This window comes from Bison bison, unplaced genomic scaffold, assembly GCF_000754665.1.
Source record: "Bison bison bison isolate TAMUID 2011002044 unplaced genomic scaffold, Bison_UMD1.0 scf7180017858886, whole genome shotgun sequence".
In the NCBI taxonomy this organism is placed as follows: Eukaryota; Metazoa; Chordata; class Mammalia; order Artiodactyla; family Bovidae; genus Bison; species Bison bison.
In genome coordinates this window covers 193246-203448 of record NW_011489458.1, presented here as the reverse complement: position 1 = coordinate 203448, position 10203 = coordinate 193246, and the positions used below count along the sequence as shown (strand labels likewise).

General features: G+C 56.3%; 1 protein-coding gene across 1 annotated transcript in view; it reads right to left on the bottom strand.

Annotated features, from left to right (window-relative positions):
• Positions 1-459: 459 nt before the first annotated feature.
• Positions 460-10203, bottom strand: part of PMM1 (phosphomannomutase 1) — a 10567-nt gene continuing 823 nt past the window's right edge. The window contains exons 2-8 of the mRNA XM_010829976.1: positions 7733-7850; positions 6156-6232; positions 5935-6026; positions 5641-5740; positions 2146-2221; positions 1374-1489; positions 460-1003 (exon numbers count right to left, since the gene is read on the bottom strand). Coding sequence (XP_010828278.1) covers positions 881-1003; positions 1374-1489; positions 2146-2221; positions 5641-5740; positions 5935-6026; positions 6156-6232; positions 7733-7850 — 702 coding nt within the window. The 3' untranslated portion in view covers positions 460-880. The remainder of the gene's footprint in view (positions 1004-1373; positions 1490-2145; positions 2222-5640; positions 5741-5934; positions 6027-6155; positions 6233-7732; positions 7851-10203) is intronic.

Genomic DNA, 10203 nt, shown 5'->3' with positions numbered 1-10203 from the left:
CGGAGGAAGGTTTACTGGTGCAGGTTAACTCCTGGGAACCCCCAAGACACCCGCACCCCCACCAGGAGTAGGCTCCCCCCTTTTAGGCACCAACCAGGAGGCAGACTGTGTTAACAGCAACCCTGGGCCGCCCCACTCATGGCCCCACAGTATCCAGTCAGACCTCCTGAGACCCCCACCAGCCTCCTGGATCCCCCATCCTTCCTGACACTGGCAATAAACCCTCAACTGTGACTCAGCCTGGCCCAGAGCTGCCTGTCTATCTGGGTCCTGGGGGAGGGGGCTGGGGGACGACACCCCAAACAGCTCATTTGGGGTTCAGTGGCCCACCCTCCTGGACTGTATCACATCTGCTATGTGACCTGGGCCAAGTCCCTGCCACATGCGTCAGTCTCATCTACAAAGTGGGGGCCGGAACAGTGTCTATGACGGGGGCCAATCAGCCACTCGGGCTCCATATCACGCTCCACAGGGTTTAATATCCATGAGATAAAGTTCTCACGAAAGTGCATGGTCCCCACTGCTCTGCACCCCATGGAGGGCAGGCAGGCAGGCAGGGCGGGCTCTATCTCGTACCAACATTCGTACAAGCTTCCCGAGTAGACAGAAACCTGTTCTGCCAAGAGTCTGGGCAGCAGCTGCAGCCAGGGCCATCGGATTGGGCTGGAGGACGGACGCGAGGCCCACCAGGAGCTGACCGGCTGCGGGTGGCCGTCCACACAGATCCTGGGCCCGTAGAGCTGGGCCTTCAGTAGGTAACATGAGGCAGGGGTCCTGGGCCAGAGGAGGGGCCTCAGCACCCCCCAGCGCCAGGGCCAGGGGCTCTCTCAGGCGTGGGCAGAGCTCCCTGGAAGTCCTGAGGGGCAGGTGTGGGCCCTGGTCACGCCTTGTGGGCTGTCTCTGGGAAGAAGAGCTCTCGGCATCGCTGCACCGTGTCCTGCGGCGACACCACGCTGTGGCCGACCGTCCGTGGGTCGGTGTAGATCTCAAAGTCGTTCCCACCCTACACATGGAGGAAGGGCAGTGAAGGCATGTGTACACATGTGGTGCCTCGAGGAGGCTCCCAGGTTTGGGGCCCAAAACCCACCCTGGCCTGGGGGTCCCCTCCCCACACTGGATCCTATACAGCTGCTCCTCTGGCCCCCCTCAGAACCGCCAGGAGGCCCACCTTCACCACTTCGGCCCTGACTTGCTCTGTGACACGGGCCAAGTGTCCACCCAGCTCTGGGTCCCAGCCTTCCAATTTGTATAATGGGGCTGTTGAACACTGACTGCTTTCTGGGAGTTTCCCAGGAGGTGTGTCCCATCATCCCGTGTCCTGGCCCTAATCTGGGGGGCTAGGGGGACCTGGGCTGAGCCTGAGGCACACTTACAGGGCTGGTCTCATTCCCAAAGAAATGGATGGTGTCGAAGCAGTCCTGGTCCAGGCTGTCCAGGCAGTAGCGCTTGTCCCAGCCCTCAGGGAAGACGTCAAAGCTGATCATGCCTCCTGCAGGGTGTTGGGGGGGCGGGCAGATGAGGTGAGCAGAGGGGCAGCTCACAGGGCCTTGGGCAAGGCCCTTCATTTGTTCATTCATTTCAACAACGCCTAAGTGCCTACCGAACACCAGGCGCAGGGCACCGAACACCAGGCGCAGGGCACCGACAGGCTCAGGATCCTCACGGGGTTACGATCCAGGTGGGAGGAGGGCCGGGAAGCGACCAGACCACCTCTCAGCTCATGTAAGTCAATGGCAGGGGTCAGGGGTGGAAGGGTAGGGAAGCTCCCCAGCTGGGGACAGCTCTCCAAGAAGGTGACACTGAGCGGAGCCCTCAGCCAGAGGGGCAGCTGCCCGGGAGCCATAAGATCCTCAGGGCAGAGAAGGGGAGTGCAGGGCCTGGGTTTCATTAAAGTCAGAGGGAGCCTCGGAAGGGCTCTAAGCAGGGGTGTGACAGGGGCTGTTTGTCCACAAGGCTCCCTCTGGCCACTGTAGGGGGAAGTGGCAGTGAGGGTTGCCTGGGTTTAGGGGAAGCTTTGGGGGCTGGGGTCCCTGCCTGTGTTGGCTCAGCCTGCCCTTGATGCACCTGGGGGACTGGGAAGGGTTTCTGAAGATGCTCGGGTGCAGCCTGGCCTTGGCAGTGAGGCCCTCCGTGGGATGCACGTACCACGGGAGAATCGCAGTCCTTTGCCGGCAAACTCGGTTTTCAGGGCTTCCACGAACTTCTCCCGGATCTTCTCCTTCTGCAGAAGGGGAGGGAGCAGACTGAGGTTTAGGGGGCCATGTGTGCCGGGCCCTGGGCTGGGCAGACAGTGCCTGTGAGCTCACTGAGCCTGCCAGGTGGAGGTCATGACCCCCCCTTTACAGATGTGGAAGCTGAGGCTCAGAAAGGGCCGATGCCTTGTTCAGGGTCACCCAGCCTCAGAGGCAGGGCCAGAAGTCCTGAAAGTAAATTCAGTGCCAGCTGTGCTAGCGGAATTCGGGCAAGGTATCCTGAAGGAGGCCTTGGAGCAGAGACTCGAGGAGGAAGGCTGAAGGGATGGGACTGTCTGAGTCCTGAGTCACAGTGTCCACCTCAGGGCGGGGCTCAGCCCTGTCAGCTCTGCCCAGCCCAGCCACAGCTCAGAGTGTGAAGAGCCAAGAGCATGCAGAGACCTGTGAGTAAGTGGCACTGGTGGTCTAGATGCTGAGTCGTGTCCGACTCTTTGCGACCCCATGGGCTGTAGCCTGCCAGGCTCCTCTGTCCATGGGATCCTCCAGGCAAGAATACTGGAGTGGGTTGCCATTCCCTTCTCCAGGGGATTTTCCTGACCCATGAATCGAACCTAGGTCTCCCGCACTGCAGGCAGAATCTACCAACTTGGCTATGTGGGAAGTGGCAGCGGGCAAAGAAGTCAGCAGGAGGCGGGGACAATCACAGCACCCACCACGCAGCAACGTGCCTTCACTGAGCACCTCCCACATGTTCCCGGCTCCTACCCCTCTGGGCAGGACCTTGGAAGTCTCAGCGTATCTACAGACACCAAGAAGGGGACACTCACTCACCAGCCCAGGGATTCCCCAGCCTGGCCTTGCTGGAGCCACAGAGGGGAACAGCCATGCTGGGCCTGGAGGGGAGCATCTTAGCTGCTGAGCTGATGGGGGCCACGGCTGTGGGAGCGGACGGCAGGCTCGCTGTGGCCGAGGCACCAAGGTGGCAGCCCCCATCTGGCCACCTTGAAAGATCAGCAGGATGATCAGCACACAGAGGGCCTGGAAGCCAGGCTGGGGAGCTTGGACACATCCCAGGGGACCAAGAGCCGCTGAGGATTTCAGAGCATGGGGGTTAAGGCGCCCAGTTCTCCACTGTAGTCAGTGATGGGTAGGACTAGAAATGGAAGAGAGGCAGGTGGCGGCCAGCAGTCTGGAGCCTGGAAATGTGGTCCAGGGAGCACATGAGAGATAAAGGCAGGCTGCCTAGGTCCCAGGCCCAGCCGCTGTGCCTCCTGGCTATGACTCTGAGCCGATTTCCTGGGCTTAAAGATAAGAGGTGTATTGAATGAACATTGACATACTCTCATGGGAACAGAGATGAGGCATATAACCTTTCCAGAAAGCCCTGGCTTCCCAGGGAGGCCAGCCTCTATCAGAGGCCACTCTGTGGGTCCAGTGTTGGAGCTAAGGGTGCCCCAGGCTCAGAATAAATGGTCCAGGGCAGCTGCACTGTCTATCTCCAGGGAACCAGGCTGGTCACCAGATAGCCCCACATGCCAAGTCCAGCCTTAGCAGAGACCAGCACGGTGTCCTCAGGCTGGTTCACATGCTTTCTGGCCTCAATGTCCTTAGACCCTGTCCTCAGGGTCTGAGGGGGCTGAAGGAAGGTAAAACATTAGTATTAGATCTGTGCTGGTGAAGTGCACACAGATCAGAAGGTTCATGTCCCTCTCCAGTATCAGAAGAGGGCAGAACTAGACCCAAAATATAAGAGAAGACCCTGAGGGCTGTGGGAAGAGTCAGCGTGTTCCACCTCATGAGATGGGAACTGTGATCATTACCACTTTACAGGTGAGAAAACGAGGCACACAGCAGAGAAGCCCCTTTTCCAGGTTGCTGGGCAAGTGGGAGGTGGAGCTGGGATGGGAAACCTGGGTGGCCTGAGAAAGGCCCACCTCTCCATATGTGTGTGGGAGGAGGTTCTTGGCCAGTGGTCAATAACCCACTCCAACAAGGAAGTCTCCATGCTCGCAGGCATTGCCTGTGGGCCTTAGGGCCCAGGGCGGGAATGGGGATGAGCTGGATAAGCTGGGAGTTGTCACCAAGTCCCATACAGCCTCTGGGAAACATCAGAAGGAAGCAAGCAGAAGCCCAAGTTCAAATCTTTGGGCTGCAACTCATTCCCTACATAACCTTGGGCAAGTCACTTTTCTCTGAGCCTCAATTTTCTCATTCATAAAATGGGGATAACATCATCTATTTCATTCAAAAAGTATGTCTCGAGCACTTTTGTCAGGCATATGCTGGGCCCATGGATCTAGCAGCCAAGAGCCACAGAAATCCCAGCCCTTAAGGAGCTTACAGCTTTAGTGAATGAGACAGATAATCAAGATTTAAAAATAGGTGATGCACTGGATTAGTGGGTGGTGAAGGCTGCTTGGGAAGAAAGAAAACTTTGAAGATGAGGAAGTACAAGAGGGTGCTGGGTTAAGTGTCATGCTTAGGGAAGGTGACACTGGAAGGTGACACAGAGGCGACACTTGAGCAGATGTGATGGAAGTGAGAAGACACAGCCCTGAAGCAGGAGATAGTCTGCTGTCTCTAGAACTGGCAGGGAGGGCATGGCTGCGGCAGAAACAGCAAAGGGGAGAGCAGAAGGGCAGGCCAGGGCACCTCCCAGGCAGGCCAGTGGCTGAGAATGCACCTTGCAACGCAGGGGACGTGGGCGCCACCCTGGTCAGGGCACTAGATCCCACATGTTGCAAGGAAGACCCGAGGCAGCCAATAAATAGAGTTTAAAAAGGGCAGCCAGTGGGAAGGTCAGAGATGGGCTGATATGAAAAGGCCTGGGGGACAGCCTCCATCCCTGAGCGCTGAGGGCAGGGAGTGATGAGCAAAATCCAAGTCAAGGTCAGCGGGGGCAGCACACCCAAAGGTGACAGGGATCTTGGTGTGTTCCAAAGACAGACGCACAGGGAGAAGGTGTCTGAGCCAGGCAGACCCCTAGAGACCACGGGAGGTTGGCCAGGGGGCCCATGGAAGGACTGTTAGGCAGGGCAGCCAGATGTGCTTCAGAAGGTTCTCAGTGGCGCTGCTGGAGAACAGGTGGGCAGGGGGCAGAGGCACACACAGGGGTGAAGGGATTTTTTTTGAGACCAACTCGGGGGGCTGAAACCCCAGGAATTACTGCTGGACTCTATAGGGGTGGGAAGGTAGAAGAGATGCCCCAGGTGTTGGCTCAGGTGAGCAGGCGGCTGGTGGTCCTGGTCGTCAAGGGCAGTCACCGAGCCAGCAGTGCTGGGAAGACACAGAAGTGCCGACAATCGTGGCACAGAGCAGGTGTCCGAAAGGGTACTGGTTGAATCAGAACAGCCTGCCACCACGGATCCCTTTCACGGATGAGAAAATAAAGGCTCAGAGAGGTCGAGTGACCGAGGTCCCTGAGACTAAGGCTGACAGTGGGCGGCACCTTGTCCAGCTCGGAGAACTCGATTCGCTCCTCGAGGGTGCAGCTCCGGCCGATGGGCGAGATGTTCAGCATGCCGTTCCGGAACTCGATGAAGGTCCCACTGGGGGCGAGGGGACGGGCGGAGGGGCAGGGAGGCGGGGCCAGAGAGAAGAGGGACCCTGAATTCAAATCCAGTCCCACCGGGACTTCACGGGGGACACGCATCCACCCCTGGACAAGTCAGAACCCATCTGTGAGACTCCATGCCCACCACCCCCACGCCGGGGAGTGTGCCCAGGAGGGGCGGGATCTCACCGCTTCTTGGGCAGCCTGAGCAGGGCCATGTAGCGGAGGCAGAAGTTGATCAAGTCCTGCAGGAGCTCTTCCCCCAGGTGGTTCTGGATGGTCTGGGCAAGGGACACAGGGCTCTGAGGCTGGTGGGCACAGCGTCCCTCCCGCCCAGGACAGAAGGCACCCAGAGACTGTTCCACTGTGGAAAAGTGTCCCAAGACCCGGGGGAGAGGCAGGGCACTGACCTGCTTGGAGAGCAGCCGTCCATGCTTATACTGCACCGTCCCGTTCTCAGCAAACACATAATCAAACTTCTCGATAACTTCAGGTCCACAGAGAGGCCAGAGGGAAAGACAGAGTATGAGACGAGATACCCAGAGCCAAGGAGAGAAGTGAAACCCACACTCCTTGGTCTGGCATTCAAAGCACCCTTGTTCCATCCCCAACCTGCTTTTCCAGCCTCCTCGCCTTCGCAACTTGGTTTTCTTCCAAACATGCACACAAGCCCGTCACAGCCTTAGGCCTTCCCTCCTGCAGCTCCTTCTGCCTGGGATGCCCTCCCCCTTCGGTTCTCCTCCAAGCTCCAGTTCCCTCCTCTGGAAGTCCCCCAGGGCTTCCCAGCAGAGGGCATCATTTCTGCCCTGCACTCCCACAGGCCCTCGGCACAGGAACTTCTTTTCTGTTTTACAACTTCCATCACTGTGCCACCGAGGCTGGCCGCACAGGGACAGTTTTTGACTCTCACTGCCACCAAGAAGCGGCTGGAGCACAGCCAGGAGGCTGCTGCGGGGTCAGGTAGGGGGAGAGCACCCGGACGATGGTGGGGTGATGGAGACATGGATACAGGAGACCTGGACGCGCGGAGACATTTTTGGACTTGCAAATAAAATAGACAAAGGGTTGGGAAAGGGGGCTTTCCTGATGGCTCAGATGGTAAAGAATTCACCTGTAATGCAGCAGACCCAGGTTCGATGCCTGGGTCAGGAAGATGACCTGAAGAAGGAAATGGCAACCTACTCCAGTATGTTCGCCTAAAGAACTCCATGGACAGAGGAGCCAGGCGGGCTACAATCCATGGGGTCATAAAGAGTCGGACACGACTGAACAACTAACACTTTCACCCTTGGGGAAAAGTCAAGGAAGCCTCTAGATCCACAGAACTGCCAGGATGACTTTAGAATCCTCCTCTGTTAAATGAGATAATCATTCACAACCTAAAGCATGACAGTTGTGAGGATTAAATGAAAGGAAGTTAATACAAGGTCATTTTCAACCTGTGGTAGCTGTTATTGATTAGGTCCATTTTAAAGATGAGGAAATCAAGACTCAGCAGGGAGAACTGAGAAAGGAGACTATGTAAGGGCTGGATTCTGTCTGCTTGGTTCCCTGCTGTTTCTCCAAAGTCAGCACGGCGCCTGGTGTATACTAAGGGTTGAGGTGTTAGTCACTCAGTTGTGTCTGACTTTTTGTGACCCCCATGGACTGTAGCCTGCCAGGTTCCTCTGTCCATGGAATTCTCCAGGCAAGAATACCATTCCCTTCCCCAGGGAATCTTCCTGACCCAGGGATTGAACCCAGGTCTCTCACATTGCGGGCACATTCTTTATCGTCTGAGCCACCAGGGAGGCCTGGCACATGGTAGGTGTTGACCAAATGTTTGTTAAACCCCGGAGCAAACACCCGCCTATTCACTCTGCTTGCTCTGCCCCACAGAAACAGGACTGGGTCTTTGAAGGCACATCGCTTCAGGCGTCTCCCAAACTCCCCACACCCTCCACTCCCACCACCCAACTGTGGAATTGGTTCTGGCCTCTCTTCTTACCTTCATCCCCCTCTCCCAGCTGCTCGGCAATTTTCGAGTAGTCAGAGCCGCCCACCACACCAATCTGCACCCTACTTCGCAACTTCTGCAGGAAGGCAGCCACCTCTGGGTCGATTTTCTGCAGGGGGCAGGGAAGCACAGGCTCCGTTGGCATGTCTGGGCCCTCCACCCAGCCCTCACTCAGGGCTCAGAGTCCTGGGAGCCCATGTTCCACCCAGATCTGGGGCCAGTCAGGGTTCAGAACCCAGATCTCCAAATTAGAAGCGCTTGGGTTCAAACTCTGGCTCAAATTCCTCAACAGCAGGATGACCTGAGCAAATGGCTTTGCCTTTGCCTCAGTTGTCCCATCTATAAAATGGGGATCACAGTAGAACCTGGAGAGGGTCACTGTTAAGGATTAAATGAGACAGTGCTTGGAAAAACAACTAGCAACTGGCTTCCCTGGTGGCTCAGTGCCAGAGGATCTGCCTGCCGATTCAGGAGACAGGTTCATCCCCTGATCCAGGAATATCCTACATGCCATGGAGCAACTAAGCCCGTGAGCCTCAACTACTGAGCCTGTGCTCTAGGGCCAGTGCAACTACTGAAGCCCAGGAGCCTGTGCTCCACAGCAAGAGAAGGCCCCGCGATGAGAAGCCCAAGCACCTGCAAGAAGAGTGGCCCCTGCTCTCTGCAACTAGAGAAAGCCCTCACTCACAGCAACGAAGACCCAGCACAGTGACACTAAATAAACAAGCAAAACAAAACAAAAACAACCAGTGACTAATCACTTGAAAAGACGTCCCCCCAAGGAAACGTAAACTAATGAGTTTCAGTCCTTGTTACTCCAAGCTGACACCATCTAGGGTGGACAGAGGAGAAACGCACTCAGATGTTGCTGGTCAGAGCGTAAATTGGTATAGCCACTTGGAGGGCAATCTGGCAAGATCTAGCAAAACTTTACACGCCAGGACTTGTCACCCAGAATCGCCCAGGTGTATATGTTCACCGGGATGGTTTATAACAGTGAAAAACTGCAAATAAGCTAATCCGTTGGAGAATGGCACACAGCTGCTCTGAAATTCTATACTGTGCTTGCACAGAATAAGGCAGGACTGTGTTTCCAATATGAGAGAGCACCAAAACACGCTGTTAATGGTTAAAAGCAAGTTGCAGGAACTTCCCTGGTGGTCCAGGGGTTAGACACCGAGCTCCCAATAGAGGGGGCCCGGGTTTGATCCTGGGTTCAGGGAACCAGATTCTGTATGCTGCAGTGAAGATCGAAGATTCCATGTGCCACAACTAAGACCCGGTGCAGCCAAATTAATTATTAACAAAAAATTATGATATTGACTATTTTTTTTAAAAGCAAGTTGCAGAAGGGCACACACAGTATGATACCAGTTGCTAAAAACACACACACACACACAAACTCACAACTTTGGGATGGGGCTGGGCCGCAATCCTGACTAGTCAAAAGGGACTTTTACCCTTCTCTGTTACGCTTTCATTCTTTACAAGAGAATGTGTTTGTGAATATGCGTACAATTGAAAATTAACTTAAAATGTACTATGCACAGATCTTAGGTGGATGGACAGACAGCACTGACACTCTAGTCTTGTTTAGGCCCTGGGAGCAGTGGGAAGGCAAGGTGGCCAGATTGCTTCCTGTGCCCCCAGGGCCCTCATTCATTCAGGGGATGGGATGCTAAGACCAGGGTTCCTATCCCTGCCTTGCCACCCAGACCTAGTGGCTCCTGCTCTAGGAGATTCCTCAGTAGGTCCTGGGGGACCCAGACCAGAGGGCAAGAAAGAGGCCTGCTTATCCACGCACCCAGCTGCGGGGAGCACTGGTGGTGGAGGGGGGGGGGGTTCATCCTGAGTTAGATCGAATGGGAGAAAAACTAGGTGTGGAGCAGAGGTTGGAGCATCAACCCATTGAGATGCTTTTAGAAAGAAAACCGCACTCCCACCCACCCTGTACCACAACATCCCCACGGAGACCAGACCAGCCTCCCACCCCTCACCTCCAGGAGGAAGAAGCCCCCAAACTCAGCCTGAATGGTACAGAAGCCCTCCCTCCCTGGAAGAGAATGGAGGTGGGAGAGGAAGTAGGGAAGGGGCTTGAGAAACTAAATGCAGGCCAGCCCGATTTTGCAAAGGGATGGCTCCGAGACCCCCACCGATGGCCCTCGCGCCCCACCGATAGGGACTCTTAACGCTTGGGTGTGCTGCCCTGTATGGAAACGCAAGGTTCAGACGACAGCTCCGGGCTACTGGTGTCACCTAGGGCTGAACTGGGGGTGGGAACCAAGGCTGGGGAGACGGGGGCGGGGTGGGGTGGGTGGCGACCCGAGGCAGGCCTGGCGGGGGAGGGAATTAGGCCCCTGCTCGCAGCTTCTTCCCTCCAGAATCCGACCCATTCCCCTCGCACCCAGGCACAGAAAGTGGGCGCCGATGCTCGGGGGGGCTGTGACGTGGGGAATCGGGAC